Source organism: Lampris incognitus, chromosome 4 (assembly GCF_029633865.1).
Source record: "Lampris incognitus isolate fLamInc1 chromosome 4, fLamInc1.hap2, whole genome shotgun sequence".
In the NCBI taxonomy this organism is placed as follows: Eukaryota; Metazoa; Chordata; class Actinopteri; order Lampriformes; family Lampridae; genus Lampris; species Lampris incognitus.
This window is the reverse complement of record NC_079214.1, coordinates 17151173-17174982: the sequence shown is the minus strand read 5'-3', so window position 1 is coordinate 17174982 and position 23810 is coordinate 17151173. Positions and strand designations below refer to the sequence as shown.

The window sequence follows — 23810 nt, the reverse complement described above, 5'->3', positions numbered from 1 at the left end:
ACACACAAACTTTGCTCATGCAGCACTATCAAAATTTAGACTTGTCACTGGTACAAAATAAAATTTCCCAGCCATTTTATACCAGTCAAACAGCTGCAGAGGAACAGAAGGAAGTGCTGAAAATCTCAGGTAAGGTACAACAGATTGCATATCACATACATACCCCATCCTCCTCTTCAGAGCTGAGAAGAACCCTTTCTTCTGAGGCCTTCCTCTCTATCAATGAGTCCTCATTCTGGAAAGACACCAGAGAAAAGGAATTACTACTACTGCATGGTAAAGCTATTGTACTTGCATCATGCCACATGTAAGAGGGAGAGGCAACAAAATGTATGACTGTGGAGCACAGCCTTGGAGATTTTAAGTATTTTGGGAAATTGCATTTTACATACCCATCCTAAGTCGCTGCAGCGTGCCATTTCCCCCACGACTTTACTTCTTTTGGATGGGTCATCTTGCAGTGGGATTGTCGTACGCCGAAGCTGCCAAGAGAATGGAGAGAAATGACGAGATGGCGGAAGCACAAAAAGAACCGGAGCAGAAAAGGAATGGAGCTGACCAGAATATCTGCATGGACAAGAAAAGATGTTTGGCATTCATCGCCATGGTCATACATTTAGGTCAGAGAGAACCAAGATGTTGTTGGACGCTTGCGGGAGATAACTGAACGTTGTGGACACATCTGGAGAAGATCCAGATGCTACACTGCGGGAAGGATTTACATCAGCTCAGACTGGGTCTGGGGTCTGGGGTCTGGGGATTGTCTCGAATGGGATCGCTTTGGGTGTACAATTGGTACTGTGAGGTTCGTACATTTCGGTAGGTGGCGGTAATGCGACACCTCGGATGCCAACCGCCGATCGAGAAGCAACGAGAAGAAGAGGCACAACAAGAAACAGCCGTCCACTCCGTGAACATGGCGTCCCTACACAGCTTGGCCTGGGGAGCCCTCTGCGACAAGTTCACCACCGCCCAGAACCTCTCCGAGATCGAGTCTCGTAAAGACCCCGCCAACGACCCGTTCCGCTCCAAGTACAAGGCCAGGGAGCTGCTGAGGGAGATTTACAGCTCGCTGAAAAACGTCGAGGCCAGCGACGGAGAAAACGAGAGCGGCGACGAGAGGGGCGACCAGCAGCCGACGGAGCAGCCGTTAGATGGGGAGAAGGAGGGCGTGTTCAGCCGCGGGTTCACCGGGGACTCGCCGGCCGGGTTGCGGGCTGCCCGACTGGGGGCGGTGGAGTATTATCTGGGGGTGAACCACGCCGAGACGGAGGAGCTGTCAGCCGGCCAGGAGCACTTCATGAACTGCCTGAAACTGCTGGAGAAATGCAGCGTCTCACCGGAGAACGTGTCGCTCTTCATCCATGTCAGGGTAACGATGCTCAAGCTGTGTGTTTGTCAGTCTCGCTTGTTTTCTTTTCTTTTTTTTAAATATTTAAATAGATTCGTGAGTTGATTATGAGAAACACGATGTGGATGTAAGCGACAACTAGCGTTGTGGTTATTTCACGACCATATTGACTTGATAGTTGCACAGTAATGACTGGTGCGCCAGCAGATGGTAGGCGGTCGATGGCGTGGTTAATAAAGCTGTTGTAACCCATCAATCAATCAGTCAATCAATCAACCCATTTAACAGTGGCGGTTACGTCTCAAAAACTCAACCAGGGTTAAATACCTTTCGTAAACTTCGAAACTAATCGTGACCTAAATCATACACTTTTTTTGGTGAAATGTGAGAGAAACGTTGCCCATAGTTGCCTTTGTTCAATACAAATCCTGCTCGTCCTCGGTGCACCAGAAGTCTGCCACGAAGCCGCAGGTAAGGCTGGCTGGCTGGCTGGCTGGCATTCATTTTCGTTTCTCGTCTTTCAATGGCATCGTGTCTGGATGCGCAGATTTGTTGTCTTAATTGATAAGAGCGAGAATTTTTTTTAACTTAACATTTATCACAATATGAGGTCTCACAAATAAGGAGTATCATTTGGAAAACTGGTTTTGGTTTGATAGTGTAATGTGCACGGAGAAGATACACGCTGGCCGCTGGCTCGCGGGTCCGACCCTTTAGTCTAGCGGTTAGCGATGTCTCCTGCGGTGCGGGCGATACGGGTTCGCTTCCCGGCCGCGGCAGTTCCTGTGGTTGCGTTGTCCCCCAAATTCGCTACAATATTAATACTTTGGATTACTAAACAGGTCAGGTGCTTGAGAATGTGCCATATATATGACATCAACAATTAAAGGTGAGGAGGCCTTACTTAGTCAAGTATTTAAGGTTTCCAAGCAGGCTGTTTTTATTTGCATCACCCTTTTTTCACATACACATTCACACAATGAACCAGACTGTACCAGCTGTACCATAACTCAGCTGGGGTAGTTAGATTATATAAGTGCCTTGGTTAAAATCGCTTGTGATAGTTGTTTAGGAAAGAGAATGTGGTCGTGGTCATTATTAATGTTCAGGTTCAGAATTTACATATTGGTCCCTGGAAAAAAAAAGTGGCTAAATGTTTTAGATACAGTCCCACCATTAACTTCACTAAATGCTCTGGAAATAATACATACATAAGCATTGCAAATCCCAAATTGTAGCTGCTCCATCCCATCTTGATTGAGAGGAATACGAATGAAAACAAGGGTACTAACTATAATATACCCCGATCAGCCAAAACATTGAAACAGCTTTGACCCCTTGAGGCATGGACCCCAGAAGACCTCTGAAGGTGTCCTCTGGTATCTGGCACCAAGACGTTAGTAGCAGATCCTTTAAGTCCTGTGAGTTGCGAGGTGGGGCCTCTGTGGTTCGGACTTGTTTTTCCAGCACATCCCACAGATGTTGATCGGATTGAGGTCTGGGGAATTTGGAGGCCAAGGCAAAATCTTTAACTCTTTGTCATGTTCCTCAAACCATTACTGAACCATTTTTGCAGTGTGGAAGGGCGCATTATGCTGAGAGGCCACTGCCATCAGGGAATACCGTTGCCATGAAGCGCGGTGTACTTGGTCTGCAACAATGTTTAGGTTGGTGGTACTTGTCAAAATAACATCCACATGAATGCCAGGACCCAAAGTTTCCCAACAGAACATTGCACAGAGCATCACACTTGTTGCCAGCTTGCCTACTTCCCACAGTGCATCCTGGTGCCATCTCTTCCCCACAGTGCATCCTGGTGCCATCTCTTCCCCAGGTAAACGACACACACCAGCTGTCCACATGATGTAAAAGAAAATGTGATTCATCAGACCAGGCCACCTTTTTCCATTGCTCCAGTGGTCCAGTTCTGACACTCACGTACCCATTGTAGGTGTTTTCGGTGGTGGACAGGGATCATCATGAGCACTCTGACCGGTCTGCGGCTACACAGCCCTATACGCAGCAAGCTATGATGCATTGTGTGTTCGTTCTGACATCTGTCTGTCATAGCCAACATTAACTTTTTCAACAATTTGAGCTATGGGATCGGACCAGATGGGCTAGCCTTCGCTCTCCATGTGCATAGTGGTATTAATGTTTTTGCTGATCGGTGTATATGGAATGGACATTTATGTATATTGAATGAACATTGATATAGAATGAACATTTATACTATATATTGCATGAAAATTGATATATATGGAATGACCATTGATATATATATATATGTATATAATTTGCAGCAGGTTAGGGTGATGAAGGATAGAGATAGAAATGTGTTGACAAGCGAGGAGAATGTGTTGAGAAGGTGGAATGAGTTATTTGAGGGACTAATTAATTAAGAAAATGAGAGGGAGAGAAGGTTGGATGATGTGGGGATAGTGAATCAGAAAGTGCAGTGGATTAGCAAGGGGGAGGTGAGGGCAGCTGTGAAGAGGATTAAGAGTGGAAAGGCAGTTGATCCTGATGATATACCTGTGGAGGCATGTAGGTTTTTAGGAGAGATGGCAGTAGAGTTTTTAAACTAGTTTGTTTAACACAATCTTGGAAAGTGATAGGATGCCCGAGGAGTGGAGAAGAAGAATACTGGTACCGATTTTCAAGAATAAAGGTGATGTGCAGAGGTGTAGGAACTACAGAGGTATAAACTTAATCAGCCACAGCATGAAGATATGGGAAAGAGTAATGGAAGCTAGGGTAAGAGGAAAGGTGATAATAAGCAACTAGCAGTGTGGTTTCATGCCATTAAAGAGCACTACATGTGCGATGTTTGCTTTGAAAATGTTGGAGAAGTATAGAGAAGGTCAGAAGGAGTTACATTGTGTCTTTGTGGATTTAGAGAAAGCATATGACAGGGTACCAAGAGAGGAGGTGTGGTATATTATGAGGAAGTTCAGAATGGCTGAGAAGTATGTAGGAGTGGTGCAGGATATGTACAAGGGCAGTGTGACAGTGGTGAGGTGTGCGGTTGGAATGATAGATGGGTTCAAGGAAGAGGTGGGTTTGCATCAAGGATCGGCTCTGAGTCCTTTCTTGTTTGCCATGTTGGACAGGTTGACTGACTAGATAAGGCAGGCATAACTATGATGTTCACAGATGACATTTGCGATCTGTAGTGAGTGTAGGGAGCAGGTTGAGGAGAGCCTGGAGAGGTGGAGGTATGCGCTGGAAAGAAGAGGAATGAAAGTCAGTAGGAGCAAGACGGACTACCTATGCGTGAACGAGAGGGAGGACAGTGGAATGGTGAGGAGTAGAGGTGACGAAGGTGGTTGAGTTTAAATACTTGGGGTCAACTGTTCAAAGTAACGATGAGTGTGGAAGAGAGGTGAAGAAGAGAGTGCAGGCAGGGTGGAGTGGGTGAAGAAGAGTGTCAGGAGTGATTTGTGACAGAAAGGTACCAGCAAAAGTTAAAGAGAAGGACTGCAAGATGATAGTGAGACCAGCTATGTTGTATGGTTTGGAGGCGGTCGCATTGACGAAAAGACAGGAGACAGAGCTGGAGGTGGCAGAGTTGAAGATGCTAAGATTTTCATTGGGAGTGACGAAGAAGGACAGGATTTAGGAACAAGAATATTAGCGGGACAGCTCATTGTGGACAGTTTGGCGACAAAGCAAGAGAGGCAAGATTGAAATGGTTTGGACATGTGCGGAGGAGAGATGGTGGGTATATTGGGAGAAGGATGCTGAATATGGAGCTGCCAGGGAAGAGGAAAAGAAGAAGGCCAAAGAGGAGGTTTATGGATGTGCTGATGGAGGACATGCAGGTGGCTGGTGTGACAGAGAAAGATGCAGAGGACAGGAAGAGATGGAAACGGCTATAATATATAAAATATGAACATTGATTCAATTCAGTTTAATGTCATTAAAAACAATGTGCAGGCAAATGGTAAAAATGAAATGAGGGCTGTAGCTTCACCAAACAGTGCAAGACAGACAGACAAACACAGTATAAGATATACACACATGAAGACCAAAAGCTAAAAATAAGTTAAAAAAGAGCAAGAGTACAAAATATTTAAAAATATCTACAGACATTCAGTGGGTAGCCAGGTTCAGGTGGGCAACAGCTTGTGCGAAGAAGCTGTTTTTGAGCTTGGTAGTGCGGGCTCTGAGGCTCCTGTAGCGCCTCCCAGAGCACGCGGGGGGGGGGGGGGGGAGAACAGCCCATGGTTGGGGTGGGTGGGATCTCTGCTGATGCTGAGACCCCTTCGAATGCAGCGTTAGTGATAAATGTCTTTTATGGCTGGGAGCTGGGTACCGGTGATATGCTGGGCCGCCTTGATGACCCGCTGCAGAGCTTTCTGGTCTACTGAGGTGCAGTTGCCATACCACACTGAGATGCAGCTGGTCAGGATGCTCTCAGTGGTGCAGTGGTAGAAGTTGGTGAGAATTTTGGGGGATAGACGGGCACTCCTCAGGAAATGCAGGTGTCGTTGGGCCTTTTTCACAAGGACCTGGGTGTTTAATGTCCAGGAAAGTTCCTCGCTGATGTGGACTCCCAAGGAATTTAAAGCTTGAAACACGCTCCACTTCCACCCCATTGATGTGTATGGGGGAGTGGCTGCAGCTTCTAGACCTACTGAAGTCCACAATCAGCTCCTTCGTATATATTTGGAATGAACATTTGATAGATAATGATCTTTGATATAGGTATATGATGAATGATTTATATTTATACAGTGAATGCATAAAAATATATTGAAAAATTTATTTAAATATACTCAGTGTTATATTGATATCGAATGAAAAAAGTGATATATGTTTATTAGATAGAGCTAGCTTGTCCACAGCCCAGGCTAGCTTGCTTGTCTATACTTACTACATCTTTGAGCAAGACATTTAGCTATTCTCTTAAAGACTGAGTAAGACCTCTAGCTACTGTTTGAGATTTTCTTGTTTCCGCTCATGGATTAGCTGTTTGTGTTGTCAATCAGAACCAGTTGGGCATCCTTTGGGCAGGACGAGACGAGACCGAGATGGCTCAAGGCTTCCTGGAAACAGCAGAGTCCATCTACTTACGATACATGAAGGAGGTAAGGTTTGTTTTTGCTGAATGACTGGATTGCTAGTTGCTGATCAAATTACTGACTGACAAATTAAAATTTCGAAAAAGCTGGTGATGCGAAGAGCGTCCTCCACCTCAGTGAGTTTGCTGTCAGATTTATCCGGGTATACTGACTGGTCTAATGTAACCATTGTGATATGCCATATTTGAAACATCAGCTGACAGAAGTTACCTGACCACAGCGCAGGAGCAATATTGCCAAGCTGTGCCAACCAATAAAAGCTTTAAGTCCCCAATTCTCTTTGTCAGAATCGTATGGTTGTATTTTTCAGGAGGGTAGTCCACCCACTGACATGACAGAGTACTTCAGTACTGAGGAGAACCTGCTTACACATCAGGAGAGGACCAAGAGGTAACTTACACACACTAATATGTGCACACATACAAAAATAAACTTAATACCAGACAATAGGGCTATCCGGAATACATTTTTTTCAAGCTTGGATACTCAGCACATTTTCCAATGCAGCATAAGAGCCGTGTTTCATGGTAACAATTGATGGCCCCTACTGGCAAAAAAGAGGAAAATACAGTTCATGGATTGCTACCAACATTATGGAGCCAGCAATTAGAAGGGGACGAGTTTTTAAGAGACCTTTATAGAGACATTGCTACATTCATCGCTAGATTTTCCTCATGAAATGTTTTTATATGTTCTTCTAGAAGACACAAGTTTTCTACTGGAGTGAATGGAACTGAGCAGCTTTAAGTGGTTGTTTTGTTGGCCATGTTTTTTTAGTTCAGAGAGAGTCTTAATTTACCCAGAATACATAGCAAGTTACTCCTATTTAGCATAATCAAGAATGATGCTGTGTTCAAGACAAATTGCAACTAGTAAAAAAACATTGTCTGACTTGTGACAAAGCAAACTGAATGTTTGTCTAACTTGGAATTACAAGTGGAAACTTGGATATTATTTCAGAGCTCCAGTTTTTTCAACCTGAGCACTGATGACGTCACAGCAGGAAAAAGCAGTACAAAAAATGCATGATTTAGGCATCCAGGTGGAGTGGCAGTCTATTCCTTTGCCTACCAACACGGGGATCGCTGGTTCGAATCCCCGTGTTACCTCCGGCTTGGTCGGGCATCCCTACAGACACAATTGGCCGTGTCTGCGGGTGGGAAGCCGGATGTGGGTATGTGTCCTGGTTGATGCACCAGTGCCTCCTCTGGTCGGTCGGGGGGCCTGTTCAGTGGGGAGGGGGAACTGGGGGGGAATAGTGTGATCCTCCCACGTGCTATGTCCCCCTGGTGAAACTCCTCACTGTCAGGGGAAAAGAAGCGGCTGGTGACTCCACATGTATCGGAGGAGGCATGTGGTAGTGTGCAGCCCTCCCTGGATCGGCATGGGGGGATAGAGCAGTGACCATGACAGCTCAGAAGAGTGGGGTAGTTGGCCAAGTACAATTGGGAAGAAAAAGGAGGAAACAAATCTGAAAAAAAAAAACCAAAAAAAAAACAAAAAACCAGCCAAATATCAAAATATTCAGAAATCTGGAGGTAACCCTGCCTTGCAAGCTTTCTACCTGTTACGCTTTTGTCACATTGTTGTCAACCTGTTGACAGTCATGCACTGCAGATTCTCTCTCTCACAGTCTACTTCCTTTCCTTTAACCCCCCCCTCCTCTCGCCCTCTATACTTTTCCTTGTTTTTCTGTCTTCTTGCTCTTCTGTTTTTCTCCTTGTCTGTCTCTCTCCCTCTGGTTTCTTCCCATCTGTGCTTCTCTAGGTTTGAGCTGGCCTACACCCACACTATGTACTACCTTGCTCAGGTCTACAAGAACCTCGGTGAGTTGAATTTGTTGACCAAAGCACGTTATTTGTCAGCTACGATAACTCGGCTACAGAAAATCCACATGGTCCATTGGGAGTCCACAAATTTAAGTACAGCTAGTGTCAATATTTATGTAGCTACAAGGCAGAAAATTGATATTATTTTATTAATCCATTAATAGAACCGCTTTCCCATGAACTGCAAAGTGTTTTTGAAGGATTTTCTTTCCTAACCTTTATTTTTTTATTGAAATCCACATTTGAAATATGTTCCTCGGGTAATGCTATCGCTTCCCATTTTGCAGTAGAAGATGTAAGAATAAAGTCTGATGACTTTTTTTATGGGAGTCAGTCAGAGCTAAGTGATCTATAAATAAAAAGTATTTAGGCTTCAGGGCTACCTAAGATAAACAAACATTAAACTCTCTATTACACAGTTGTGCCTCTATTTTTATACAGGTCATACGGTATCACACAGTGTTAGAATTACATCCCCAAGGCCTGTGCCTCTTGACAAAATTGTTCCTAAGACCCAACAAAGCGTGTACAGTCAGCTTTGGTGCATCATCAAAATCACAAGGTAGAAAGTCCTCCAGATATGCAACAGAATCAAGTCTCGTCTGGTGTGTTTTGGTTCTGTGTATCAAATACACGGGCATATTTATAGCATTTTTGCATATTCACACTACATGGTCATGCAACAGACACCCATAAGCAAAATTTTCATTTTATGCCCTTGATAGTTCCAAAATGTCGTCAAATATGAGTTTGACAACATTATCCAATTTGATGGGGAATATTAATAATAATAATGATAAATTAAACTTGTATAGCGCTTTTCTAGCACTCTAAGTCGCTTTACAATAAATGGGGTGAAACAAGACCACAGATAAACATAACACAGACATACAGGGGTGGATGGGAAGGGGGGCTACGAGAGGGAGAAGCGGCATCCACACACGACGCCAGCAGTACTCTCCCGCTTGAACAGATACAAAAGGGCAAGAAAAACAAAACAAAAAAAAACAACAGCACTGTAGATGTTGATTTTCTGTAGGGGTTTACTCCCATAGCCTATTCCTCTCCCGAGGTATCCACTAGGCAGGGGCACTATTTAACCCATTGCTGGGGGCTGGTTCATGGGCATCAGGGAATATCCACACACCGGTGGGCCTGCGTACCACACGTCTAGGGGCCAGACCTCCTCCGAGTCCCTTGTAGTTCAGCCAGGGTCCAAGGTGTACCCAGTTACCATGTGTCACCATGAGGAGGCGCTACATAGGGCTTGCTGGAGAGGCTATGTACTGGCAGGGAGAGACTTGTGTGCTCGGCTCTCCTGTTCACATTTCTGCTAGCCAGCGGTGAAGGTTGAGAGTGAGACATGACAGGCACACAACACTACACCAACACACTAGACGCTTCACCACAACCCCACTTCTTACACAAGAATGTCAAACATATTGTGTAAGCTTGTCTGAATTGGGGATTTCTACTTAATGTATCTAAGATGAAACAACTTGAGTATCGTCAGTCTGTTTTCTTACAGGCGTCTGACGTCAGACATATTGTGTAAGCTTGTCTGAATTGTGGATTTCTACTTAATGTATCTAAGATAAAACAACTTGAGTATCGTCAGTCTGTTTTCTTACAGGCGTCTGACAGTTTCATTATAGTTTCCATCAGGTTGAATCTTTTTTTTTTATCTAATTGTGTCTAATGGATAACTGTTTTGAGTGTGTTTACATATTTCTCAAATTTTTTCCTTTCATGGTGAAATTGAAACTTGCTTTGGACAAAACTAGTATAAGAAAGCTGAATCTTGGAGGATTTATGTGATTTTTTAAAAAAATTATTATTAGTTATGTGATGATATGGTTTTGGTCTCCCAGGTGAAATTGAGCGTGCTGCCACCTACTGCCACAGTACCCTACAAAGACAATTACAGCTAAACCAGTACAACCCAATAGAGTGGGCCCTCAATGCTGCTACACTTTCACAATACTATATTACTAAGGTGAGATTTGGATTACAATGCTCATGTTGAGTCCAAGAATTTCAATGAAAATATGCAACCACACCATATTTCACTTCACTGTGACCTGAATCTACCTAGAAACCGTGTGTATGAAGTAATAATGGTTAGACTAAAATGATTTTGTATTTGCATCATAAACCATGACAAGATTTTTGTTATTGTATTATTAGCAGGAGACTAAATAGGCGTTCAATTTATTAAACGTAATTCTTCATCAAGAGAGTGCAAGTGCAGATTTTCCTCACACACAACTGAATGTTCCCTTCATAAGCAAACTGATATTGATCAAACTGATCAGTTAAAGTCCAAGATCTCTCTTAGCAAACATTTAACAAGCCTATGTATATATCATTACAGTTTTGATCTAAGCAACATCATAAAAAATAATGAACATTGCCCGCTCAACAGCAGATTATCAGATCTCATTGTTCAACACAAAGTTTACAAAATAAAAAAAAAATCGTGCAGGGACTGTGTTAGCTGATATTGTAGTGACACCAGGGACAGTCATTCTGCTATGTCTGGGTTTGTTTGCCAGGGTCGATACATGGAGGGCAGACATTGCCTCTCAGCAGCCACTGTCATAGCCGGCCTGGCAGGTGAGATCCCTTCTGAGGCTGCAGCAGAGGAGAGTAAGTATCTGTCTCTATCTCTTGTCTCTTATCCATCTTATGTTTATCTGACCTGAATTGGGCTGCCATGATATAGTTACTGTCAATTCACCCCTTTTGGTCCCATCTCTTTCTGAAATCTGTCTCTGTTGCACTTTTGTTCTTCTTTCTCTGCTTTATTTTTTCTTGACCTTTACCCACTAATTCTCTTTCTTTTTCTCTCTATCCCTTCCCCTCTTCCTCCCAGGTGAGGCAGAGTGTGAGCGCAGGGACCAGTTGAGACAGAAGAGGGCAGAAATAGCCAGATGTTGGATCAAATACTGTCTCAACCTGCTGCAGGATGCCAAGAAACTTTTGGAGGTACCAAATGTGTCTGTGTGTCCATATGAAAAATATTTTCATCTACCAGCAAGAAAATACAAGTCAAAGAAAACACCAGTCGGGGGTTTTCTCTACATCAAAGCAACTTGTTAATTTAACAAAAATGCAATGAAGTTCTACTGTACAATCTACATTACCATCTATGAGCATTTAATTTATTACTAGGGATAACGTTAAGCCCTGTGTTTTATGTGTGATACTTACTTTGACCAGTACCTTTTGTGTTGTCAATGCGTACTATAATGGGAACTGTATAACTAGCTGATATTTGTGTGTGTGTGTGCTGATATTTCTGTGCGTGCATGTGTGCGTGGTTTCTCTGTCTACACATGGGTGTTTTTCCCCAGGACAACATTGGGGAGCTGGATGTGGAGCATCAGGAGGAGTTAAAGAGAGCGAGGAGAGTGGAGGAGGAGGAGGAGGAGAAGGGCAGGAAGAGTGCGCTGCTCTTTGGCTCTGAAGACACATTTGATTCGATTGCCAGTCTAGAAGAGAAGGTGGTCATTATGCTGGTTCACATGATACCAGCACTGTCATTACTGTTAATATTATTGCTATTACTGTCATCATTAGTACGACTGCTAATCCTTTTTTTTTTTTAGCGCTACAGTATTGGGAAAATAAGTTAACAGTGTTAATGTAAGGCTCCCCTGAAAACAGCTCAGTTGCATTTTTAGCGTTTGTGATTGAAATCTATGTATGTCTGGAAACAAATCTTTTTTTTTCTTTTTTTTTTTTTTTGCCCTTGAAAAAAACAAGATTTGGGGTGTGTCCGGGAAGCGTAGTGATCTATTCCGTTGCCTACCAACACGGGGATCGCCGGTTTGAATCCCCATGTTACCTCCGGCTTGGTCGGGTGTCCCTACAGACACAATTGGCTGTACCTGCAGGTGGGAAGCCAGATGCGGGTATGTGTCCTGGTTGCTGCACTAGTGCCTCCTCTGGTCGGTTGGGGCGCCTGTTCGGGGGGGAGGGGGTAATAGCATGATCCTCCCACTCGCTACGTCCCCCTGGCGAAACTTCTCAGTGTCAGGTGAAAAGAAGCGACTTGTGACTCCACATGTATTGGGGGAGGCATGTGGTAGTGTGCAGCCCTCCCCGGATCAGCAGAAGGGGTGGAGCAGTGACTGGGACAGCTCGGAGGAGTGGGGTAATTGGCTGGGTACAACTGGGGAGAAAAAGGGGGGGAAATCCAAAAAAAAAAATGTAAACCTTGTTCTACTCTAATGCAAATAAATGTCTTTCAGCCTCACAAACCTAAATTTAATACTTAGTTTAAGTTGGTTAGCCCCCGTTTATAAAGGCCAGTCAGTCAGTCTTGGTGAACAAAGTTGATATTCCAGTCAGAGGTAAGTCCTGTGCTGCATAACCCTGCTTATCCTGATTTCTGCAAGCGATGGTGTCAGATCAACATGTGACATGATGTCCTTGGGCTTGCATTTAATTTATCCAGTCAGATTCATGTTAGAAACACAGTTTAGTTTCGGGTCAGTCAGCCCAAGGTCAACATATCAGTGTTGATCTGAGAAGATCTCACTCACAGAAACCAGGATGTATTTATTGTAAACTTCATAATTTGTTAAGTGTTCCACAATGGGTGCCATACTGTACAAAATACAAAAATACCAGGGCTTTGTCTACTGGTTTTTTTTTTTTTATAGTATTTTGTGTTTTCTAGGTGCGCTGCTTGCTCCCATTGGACTTCACTGAGGCCAGAGCTGTATTTCTGGTGGGACAAACTTACATCACACAGGTATGCAATACATACATTCAGGGAAAGACTGAGACTCTGGAGATGTATATTTTTATGAGATGTATATTTTTAATTTCAACATGTAAAAAAAAACAGCAGTAAAACAAAACAACAGTTATAAATGAAATAAACCTATACAAAAAACTCAAACAAATTCTCAAAAACACAAATTAAATATTACATAATCGAAAAGGAGTAGGAGGAGGTATACACTTTTTTATTCCTACCCCATCTCCACTACTCATCAATTAACTTATAATCTTTATCTTGCATACAATTTATGATCAATTATCCCAATTCTATGTACAACTCAAATATCACCCGATGTCACTAATATAAAACTTAAAACAGTTATCACAACCCTTCCTCATCCCTATACCTCTTAAAAATATTTTTTGTATGTCTTCTTGAACTGAATAAGTGTACTTTGCTTGAGTCCCACATCCAGCTCATTCCAGAAATTCACCCCACAACAAAATACGCATATTCTTCATAGTTGTACAGTTTCTTTAAATTAAACTTTCCTCTGAAATTATGACCCCCCCCCTCTCTGTCGAAAACCATTTTTTGTACATTACCTGATAGTAAATTATTTCTTGCTTTATACATTATTTGTGTTGTGTTAAATTGTACGAATTACATGAACTTCAAGGCATGTGACTTCAAAAACCGTGTGTTCGTGAGATCCTACATTGTTAATAATCCTAATGGCCCTATTTTGCAGTATGCATAATGGATGTAGGGTGCTTTTGTAGGTGTTGCCCCATACCTCCACACAGCAATTCAGATATGGTAGTGCAAGTGAATATAGTGTGTACAATGCTTTATGACCCAGAATGTGCCTTGTTTTTCCCAGGACTGCAATGCTCCTTGCCAGCTTTGCTCGTACATATTTTGAGGTTTCCAGTGGATTTTGTGGTCTATTATCACACCTAGAAATTTCTTGTCATATACTCTTTGTATTTTGACATTGTCTATTGTAATTTTTTTATTTTACAATTTCCAAACAACATATTTTTTTTGTTCAAATTTAATGATAATTTATGTCAAACCACCTTTTTAATTTTCTAATTTCTGTTAGATTTCACCAGCAAAAAAAGTTCCCATCAGCTTTGAGAAAGAATGTTTAAAATTTCTGTGTTCAAATTACTTATTTGAAGAAGAAAAAAAAGCCGTTTTGACATCACAGCTTTCATCAGGAAGTGAAGAAATATCAGTGGTTATTGCACTTATCCCACAACTGTTATGCTGTTGAAGCCCTCATATTGTAAGCATTTTTTACCCTTACAGTAGGGGATTGCATTTCTCTCCTCTCTGCCTTATTTATCTGTCTATCTAATGTGCTTGTCTTTCTGTCTACCCACCCATCGATTCATCTATGCAGGCCAAAGAGTACTTTGAGATGGACGGCTATGTGACAGATCACATTGAGATCCTACAGGACCATAGTGCTCTGTTCAGGGCCCTGGCCTTCTTTGAAGAGGACCTGGAGCGGCGTTGCAAGATGCACAAACGGCGAGTCGACATGTTGGAGCCAATCTGCAATGGTATAGGGTCAACTCTCAGCCTGGTGTAATTTTTCAACTGTGTCTCAGTTTTAACAAAACCCCCATAAAACTGACATGGGTGATATTAGAGGCTGGGTTTAACTGTTGGAGACAGCCATGCAGTTAATCAAAAACACAAGTGCAATGCAACCCATGGTTTCCTTTATTACATCTACACAAGCAATAGAAAGTATGTGAACCCTGTAATGTCCTGTATATTTTGTCATTGGTTCGCCATGTTTTTCTGCCACAACTACTAAAAATGTTGTTTGTAAGTGGTACAGAATGAAATTGAATAGAACAAAAGCGATTAAATTTCATTCATCCATTGTCTTCATTTACATTCTTCAAGGGAGCACAGAAGAGTCTCAACTTAATTTCTAATTTTTGAGCTCTCGACAGCAAATTTAACTATTCTCATCTCAATAGTTTCAGCTAGTTGCTAGGAGTTCATGGCATAGAATCTGTCACTCTCATTTTGTCTCTCTCCCCTTGATCTGTCTATCTACTCTGTAGACCTGAATGCCCAGTACTACCTGTTGATCCGCAGGCAGCTGATGTTTGAGTTGGCTGAGACTTACAATGAGATGATGGATCTGAAACTGACCTTGGCCAACAGACAGGCTGACACACAGGCACTAGATAGCCACACAATTAAGAAATTCAACCACCTTTGCTCTTCTTCTGCCAAGTAAGTTCTGTGCTTGTGTGTGTATCTGCACTTAGGTGTGCAAATGCAGATGATATAAAATAGTATTTTCACCTTTAATTTATCTCTCCAAAGATCCCCTGAACACAATCAAGGAATTTTTTTTTTTAATTTCCCTTCTTCTCTCCTCCAGGTACTTCCAAATGTTTCTGGACTCTCTTTGTTCACCAGAGGGAAAGTTTCCAGAGCGATTGGAGGAGGAAGTACTGAGGCCAGCTCTGGTGGCCCAGTTCAGAGTCGCCCGACTCTACAGCAGACTGATCTGTACTGCGCCCACTGCTCAGCTGGACAACCTCAACAAATCTCTGGACAACTACAAGTATGATGACATGTTTATTTCATTTTGCTAATATTCAGACAACCTCCTTGTAACTTTTTGAGCAGTTCCGACTGTCCTTTTACTGTAATACAAAGGGTCAAACCCCCATCCCAGGATTTTCGCTGCTTAAGTGTCCTTGAGCAAAATGCTGAATCTTCAACCAGCTGTTAGGACACATTCCCGTAGCTTACCCTTAGACTCTGACCTCCCAGCAGAAGGGGAAAAACATAAAGGAAATGTGACATGAAGTATTTTTTTTTAAACTTGATGAAAAGAGTTGATGTGATATGTGATGCATTGTAAGTTGGTACCCACTTTTTGTCCAGGCCTCTCATTCTCTACCTGCTATCTAGGTATGTGGTCCAGTACTGCGAGGCCCACCCTGAGGCAGCAGCTGCCGTGGAGACAGAGCTGGAGCTCAGCCAAGAAATGGTCGGCTTGCTGCCAATCAAAATCAACCGCCTCAAAGCCAAGATGGCAGCAAACAATTAAGGGAAGCCACTGCTGATTGACTGAATAGCGGCTGATTGGTTGACTAGTTATTATTTAGTCCACCAGCCAGTCAATCTGAATCAACATGGTTACTTTCAGTGTCTGATCCAACTGGATGGTGGACTGACTGTTTGATTCTGTTGTTAATTTGACTGGTTGATGCCTTCCTGTCTGTACAGTGGAAATGCTGCTTCAACACAATGTTTAAACACACGGCAGTACTTAAAAAGCTTTTAATTCAAACAATGTAGAAAGGGGACTCCTCCCAAAATTCATTCTTCACTAGATTACCACAGACTTTAAAAGTATCTGTACATTCAAACAGACTTGGGTTGCTCTTGTAACCAAATAAGACCAAGTGTTTAAATCCCAGGTTGATATATATACTTGAGTTAGTAAACTGGTAGTGTCTTCTGTGACCCTGTTTTGATTTATGCCTGATGTTTTTAATATTTATCTTACTGAGGGGTTTTTTTCCCGGTAAATTGTCTGTAAAGTATTCTGTCACTGTTCGAAAAGTGTGACACACATTTATCTCCTTCTGCAGCCCAAAGAGTGATACACAACAGGAAAACAGCTGGGGGGAAAATGACAGTGCTGAATTCTCATCTTGGTTGGGCTTTAATTTAAAATTGGGCTTTAATTGAAAGCCCAGTGTGCATCCAACCTTTCGCCATAATTCTTAAGCCTTACCTGTGTTTGCTCATTGCCTTTGCCTACTGGTGGTAACCAGAGAAAGCATGGAAACGGTCTGTGGAGTTGGGACCAGGTTGTATACTGTGGATGCAACATGTTGCGGCATCTACGCTACTTAAAAGTTTTAGCTGTGAATCTTTAACAGTGCAATTTCTAACATCACTATGGTTTAGAAGATGTTGAACATGAGTGTTCTGGAGGTCATTTGGCATGAAATCACCAGTTTCTTTATAGCAATAATTGAGCTTGTGGAGCATAAATAGATGCCATGCCCTTTTGTGCCACTTGAATGCTCCATGTAAACAGTAAGAAGCTCTTCAGACATGAATTCATGCATGATTCCATCTTTCTTCCACCATAACTTTATTTATTTCAGTCTCAGTAGAGTGAGAATTTCCTTATGTTCTATTTTTATAGCTAACATTAATAAGCCAATATTATGAATAACATCTGTCCATATATTATGTGATGTGGAGTCAGCTGCACATTCTTGTTTTTAGTGGAATGTATTATTTGCCTGTGTCTTTTAGGTTCCCACGTAAACAGAGTACTAGTTTGTGGTCCCAGGGTGTAGGCTGAGTTTAGTGAGTTGGACGTGGTGGAACAGAAGAAGTTTTCACAACCTTCTGCCTAAATTAAATGGATAATTTGACGGTGGAAAATTGTCTCACTAAGGGGCTGGTTTCACAGACAGGGCTTAGATTAAGCCAGATGTGTACTAAGACATTTAAGTAGGTTTCATGATTGTGGTTTAAATTTGGCTTAGCCAGGGACTATAGAGTGAGGTAAGTAAGCCTGAATGAGAACACCTGGGTTAAGCCTGTTGGCTTAAGTACAAGTACAAGCGGTTTGTGTATTGGTGCACATAAAAACCCAGAATGGAATAGAAACGTCATTGCTGGTGTCCAGTCAAGTCAATTTTATTTGTATTGCCCAATATTACAAATTTGCCCCAGGTGGCTTTACAGCAGCACAATATCCTGTCCTTAAACCCTCGCATTGGATCTGCCATATTCTTGAGACAAAACAATGGCAGAGGCACAACGAATTTGTTCAAAACACTAGTATGAAAAAACACTAATAAGACAAATTGTGTCAAACCATCCAAGTGTACGTAGAAAGTAGAAACCATACAACTGCTGCTGAGCAAAAGAAAAAGAGTGGTTGGGCTGCAGTTTGCAGTGAATTAAATGCAATTTAAAATGTAGCCACAAGAAGAGTATAACAACTTCAGGTGAGATATATTCATTAGTATCAGTATTTCACATTTCTCATGTCCATATTTTTGTGACATCTCTTATATTGAATGACGTCTGCCTTTTGTAGACTGTGGAAGAAGTTTAAACTGTCTTTAAAAAGTGAGAATGCAGAGATCAGTAGAAAGTGATTCAATACTGGTGGTGGACCACCAAAAATAGACAAGACTCATGAGTTGAGTGAAGTGCTGTCTGGAATAAAACTAGCTCTTAAGGCTCCTGTACTCCTCAGCATCAGGAGTGGATGGACACTTGACGGGTACATGACATCCATATATACAGCCAATCACTCCTGTTAAGTGCCCACATTCATACAATTGCACTTTATAGTTGGCTTGGCCAGCAGCATGTAGAGACTCCTCAGTTCACAAATGGCTCTGCAGACTTTGTGAACTACAGGCAACTCACCAGTTTCACGATGGAAGATTCTAGATGCCAAAAAACCTCAAAAGTGATCAGAACTTGGGAGACATTTGGGTAAAGGTCTTCCTTATTGAGACAGAGAAGAGAGTCTAGGCGCCAGCAAAGTTATCTCCAATGCATACAAAAGCAGTCTCGAAAAGTTATTTCATTAAAGTAATTTAATGGATTACTCCTGTTCCCAAGTACTCGGGCTGGCCTCTGTAGTGCATGTTGGTCCTCATTTAGATATTCCAAATAGTCCACCCTCCCTCAAAAACGGCATGGACTGTCTGGAATATCTTAAGTGAAGACCAACACTGAGCAGAAGTTAAACCTGCCTCTTTGAAGGATTAATGTGAGCTTCAATTTAGACCCGGAGTAGCTCTAATCCTCCCTCTTGCAATCGTTTTAGTTTAATCCAGAACAGGCTAACTCCACGACTAGTTTAGAGAAGTCTGTTCAAGTCGCTTTGAGTTACGACAGCTCAAACAGGCATTTTAGTCTGGGACTAGGCTTAAGCCTTGTCTGTGAAACCGGCTTTAAGTGTTTTAACCCATCATACTGTGACCATTTTCTTTTAACTCATTGATCTGGAATAAAGATACTAACTATCTCTACAAAGATCTTCATGTCAAGTCTTTCTTTAGCATCCTGTCTTTCTTCTTCAGGTGGGCTATGTCAGCAATGTCCAGCTTTCCTGCGTCAACACTACGGTTGCTGCCATGGCAGAAATCTGTTTTCGTGCACTCAAACTTGTTGCTATTGCAAAGGTGTTGGTGCATTTTCACAATAACTTGGGTCGGCCTTTACATTACAAACCCGGACTTTAGAAATCGGCTTCCTAATGTCTCGCTTTTCGGAGAGAATTCATGTTGAAATATTGCTTAGGGTGACATAGAATGGCGTAGGGATTTATTAATCGAGCGGTGTTCGTGCAAGATTATTACAACAGCAGCCGGTAGAGGTGTTGGCCAACATGTAAAACCATGCCCAAACTAACCATGAGGCTCTGCAACAGGATGTAGCTTTGTTTTCCTCCAAACTGTCCAGACCTCATTATGCTGTAATGGTGAAAGAAGCGTTCCCACAGTAATGGGAATAAAGTCCCAACAACAGCAACTGTCACAGATCTGGTAGTTAGACATTGTCTCATGCCTCTAAAGTGTCAGGTTTATTTGCATGATAGTCATTTGTGTAAGTGTCCCTTGGTAAAGTAAGGTGGCTGATGACGAGTTGGTTTCCAACATACTGTGTTATTCACAAGGGGTAAGCAGCTTAGTCGAATGTACCAACCAGGACATGCTGTGTAAACAATTTCTTCTTTGCGAAATTTAGATTCATCGTCATTCGTATACTGTTGCCTGCCCAAGCATAGGTAGTCACTCCGTCCTCTGTCTCTTTGTCTCTCTCTTCACGGTATTACTGTTTAGTCTAGCATTCAGAACTTACTATTTCACTGAGAAGAAGCCATTTATTTTAGTTTCCCAATCAAAAAATATTCAAGAGTGGGATTAGTCCCCCAAATATATATCCGCTGATTCAAGTGATCGTATAGTAACTCCTTTTTCACACACTTTCTTTTGCACAAACTGTTGATACTTCCTTTCTCCCTGTCTCACACACACACGTGAGCTAAATCATCAGTTGGACATCTTCCATCGTTTGATGTGCACTGTTACTGAAGTTGATTTAGGACCTAGTATTTATGCAAATAAAGCAATTTCAGCATGTAACCTGTAATACCTGTTTTTATAATCACAAAATCAACCTTTCCTGCGTGGTTTTGTATTGCTCAACTAAAGATTTGCAATTAACCCCCTGTATGATGACAGATAGCTGATTTATAGCTTTGACGTATAGAAATTATTAGGACTGCTAAAGGGGAAAAGCAATCCATAAAAAGAATTTGCATAGAGCTGCTCATTGGATTTTTGACAGAGTACTTCGAAATTTGGGAGAAATTTGTTCATTCATGTTCACAGATAGTAACTCTGCACAATCTAATTCCTAATATTACAGATGTAGTCAGTTCCAGATTTTGCTGCCAAGTGCCACCAAACCTGGTCCTATGCCACCCCTGCCTCTGGCCCTATGGGCATTGCAAGTGACCCCTTCCCACACACCTTGCGGGTGATGAGCCCACCAAACAGTGCCGTGTTGCTTATTTAGGCTATGCCTGCCACTCCCAGACATAGCTCCAGGACTGGGAGCTGGTATTTATATTCCACTGAAGTTTCTCTCTATTCATGTTGAGTCATCACAAGTCGTCATATTGAATCACTGTTTGTCTGGCCCCTTGCCTAAGACCGGTTTGAGTTGGTGACCCTACCATGTGGACAACACTCCCATCATCCAAGCTCTCAGATTGAGTTGGACCTTGCTGCAATAAAGCTGAAATTCTCCTGGCCCACGTGAAGGAGTTTAGGTTATCTTGTTTAGATGTTATTCATGAGTGAGGGTAAAAGGGTCTGTGAGATTGACAATCAAATATCGACACCATGACACTGACCCTGAACAGTGGTTTTGGAAAACAGATGGATAGACAGATAGAGATGGCCAGTGTCCTGTCTGTGTCTCAAAACACACGAGTTGTCACGAAGTGAAAAACACTGTCGAGTTTCCCTATCGATACCTATCAAATTAAAGCAGCTTTAGCAGGTATAACGTATTTCAGTCTACCCATTGGAGCATATCCCAGCAGACGCTGGCAGAGAAACACTCTGGGCGGATTACCAGTCCATCACAGGGCCCACACACAATCACTTACACACCATTCACACCTATGTGCAATTCAGAGACTCCATGCAGTTCACTGAAGATGTACAGCGCATCTGGAAAGTATTCACACCCCTTCACTTTCCCCACATTTTGTTATGTTACAGCGTTATCCCAAAATGGATTAAATTCCTTTTTTTTCTCATCAATCTAAACACAATACCCCATAATGACAAAGTGAAAAAGGTTTTGTAGAAATTTTTGCTAATTTATTAAAAATAAAAAACTGAAATATTGCATGTACATAAGTATTCACACCCTTTGCTATGACACACAAAATTGAGCTCAGGTTCATCCTGTTTCCACCGATCATCCTTGAGATGTTTCTACGTCTTGATTGGAGTCCACCTGTAGTAAATTCAATTGATTGGACATGATTTGGAAAGGCACACACCTGTCTATATAAGGTCCCACTGTTGACAGTGCATGTCAGAGCAGAAACCAAGCCATGAAGTCAAAGGAATTGTCTGTGGACCTCTGAGACAGGATTGTATCAAGGCACAGATCTGGGGAAGGGTAAAAAAACAATTCTACAGCTTTGAAGGTCCCGAAGAGCACAGTGGTCTCCATCATTCGTAAATGGAAGAAGTTTGGATCCACCAGGACTCTTCCTAGAGCTGGCTGCCCAGCCAAACTGAGCAATCGCGGGAGAAGGGCCTTGGTCAGGGAGGTGACCAAGATCCCTGACCAAGAACCTGATGGTCACTCTGACAAAGCTCCAGCGTTCCTCTGTGGAGATGGGAGAACCTTCCAGAAGGACAACCATCTCTGCAGCACTCCACCAATCAGGCCTTTATGGTAGAGTGGCAAGACAGAAGCCTCTGCTCAGTAAAAGGCACATGACAGCCCGCTTGGAGTTTGCCAGAAAGCACCTAAAGGACTCTCAGACCATGAGAAACAAGATTCTCTGGTCTGATGAAACTAAGATTGAACTCTTTGGCCTGAATGCCAAACGTCACGTCTGGAGGAAACCAGGCACCTCTCATCACCTTGCTAATACCATCCCTACAGTGAAGCATGGTGGTGGCAGCATCATGCTGTGGGGATGTTTTTCAGTGGCAGGAACTGGGAGACTAGTCAGGATCAAGGGAAAGATGAATGGAGCAAAGTACAGAGAGATCCTTGATGAAAATCTGCTCCAGAGCGCTCAGGACCTCAGACTGGGGCGAAGGTTTACCTTTCAACACGACAACGACCCTAAGCACACAGCCAAGACAATGAAGGAGTGGCTTCGGGACAAGTCTGTGAATGTCCTTGAGTGGCCCAGCTAGAGCCCAGACTTGAACCCCATTGAACATCTCTGGAAACACCTGAAAATAGCTGTGCAGCGACGCTCCCCATCTAACCTTACAGAGCTCGAGAGAATCTGCAGAGAAGAATGGGAGAAATACCCCAAATATAGGTGTGCCAAGCTTGTAGCTTCATACACAAGAAGACTTGAGGCTGTAATCGCTGCCAAGGGTGCCTCAACCAAGTACTGAGTAAAGGGTGTGAATACCTATGTACATGCAATATTTCAGTTTTGTATTTGTAATAAATTTGCAAAAATTTCTACAAAACCTTTTTCGCTTTGTCATTATGGGGTATTGTATGTAGACTGATGAGAGAAAAAAAGGGATTTAATCCATTTTGGAATAAGGCTGTAACATAGCAAAATGTGGGGTAAGTGAAGGGGTGTGAATGCTTTCCGGGTGCACTGTATGTCTTTGGACTGTGTGAGGAAACCCAAACACCTGGAAAAAGGCAACTCTACACAGATTGGCTAGAGACCCTCTTACTGTGAGGTGACAGTGCTAACCACTAAGCCACCATATGATCTATAATGACTAAATTAATATTTCTGCAGGAATTGAGCATGAAAGAGGGACACTTGAGATGAGTTGCATGTTCCATCTAGTACATTTATTTCCAGCACCTCAAGACAGAACACACTTAACAATTAAGGAGTTGTACATACACTGCCTCCTTTTTCAGGGATAAATCTAAAAGTCTCTAGCTGTACAGTGACAGTGTACTCAGGCTGGCCCTTGGCAGTCTGCTTCAGTGTAGTGACTCCAGATCAGTCTTCATGCAGTGGCCCATCCACCTGTGTCTACAGGATCAGGCATATTCTATTACACAGGGGTTATTTAGTGCACTTTCAGCTTTTCCTTGTCGTCACACCAGTGCACAGTCCCCACCCCTCCTCTTAAAGTTTGATTTAGCTTTGAAGCATTTGCCAAGAGTAATATCGCAGACATACCTGCTTAAATGCAAAGAGAGTTAACGGTTGCCTTGTTATTCAAACTCTGAAGGCTATATGCAGGCCAAGACAACTATAGTTCCCCAGACAAAACAAATTCTCACATAATGTATATTTAAATATTGAGCAGTTCCCAACGCTAGAAGCCAAATGACTAAGCCTGCAATCTTGGATATCACCACGAGCCAAGTCCAACAGCTTCCCTGATGTTATTTTTTAATGAACCTTTAAGTTTTTATTTAGCATTGTATTATTAGCCAAAAGTGCATCCACAGATATAGATGTCTGATTCCCGTTAATGTAACAGTTATAGTATTTTGATTCACATTTTAAGGAACAGATT

At 42.5% G+C, this 23810-nt stretch overlaps 1 protein-coding gene across 1 annotated transcript; it reads left to right on the top strand.

The window, feature by feature from the left end:
- Window positions 1-904: 904 nt before the first annotated feature.
- Window positions 905-20138, top strand: kifbp (kinesin family binding protein). Its single transcript, XM_056278346.1, has 13 exons — window positions 905-1372; window positions 6346-6444; window positions 6749-6828; window positions 8206-8264; window positions 10139-10263; window positions 10823-10916; window positions 11143-11255; window positions 11624-11773; window positions 12955-13029; window positions 14414-14576; window positions 15093-15267; window positions 15419-15604; window positions 15958-20138. The coding sequence occupies exons 1-13, from the start codon at window positions 917-919 to the stop codon at window positions 16094-16096; spliced, it is 1914 nt and encodes a 637-aa protein (XP_056134321.1). The 5' UTR covers window positions 905-916; the 3' UTR covers window positions 16097-20138.
- Window positions 20139-23810: the final 3672 nt, after the last annotated feature.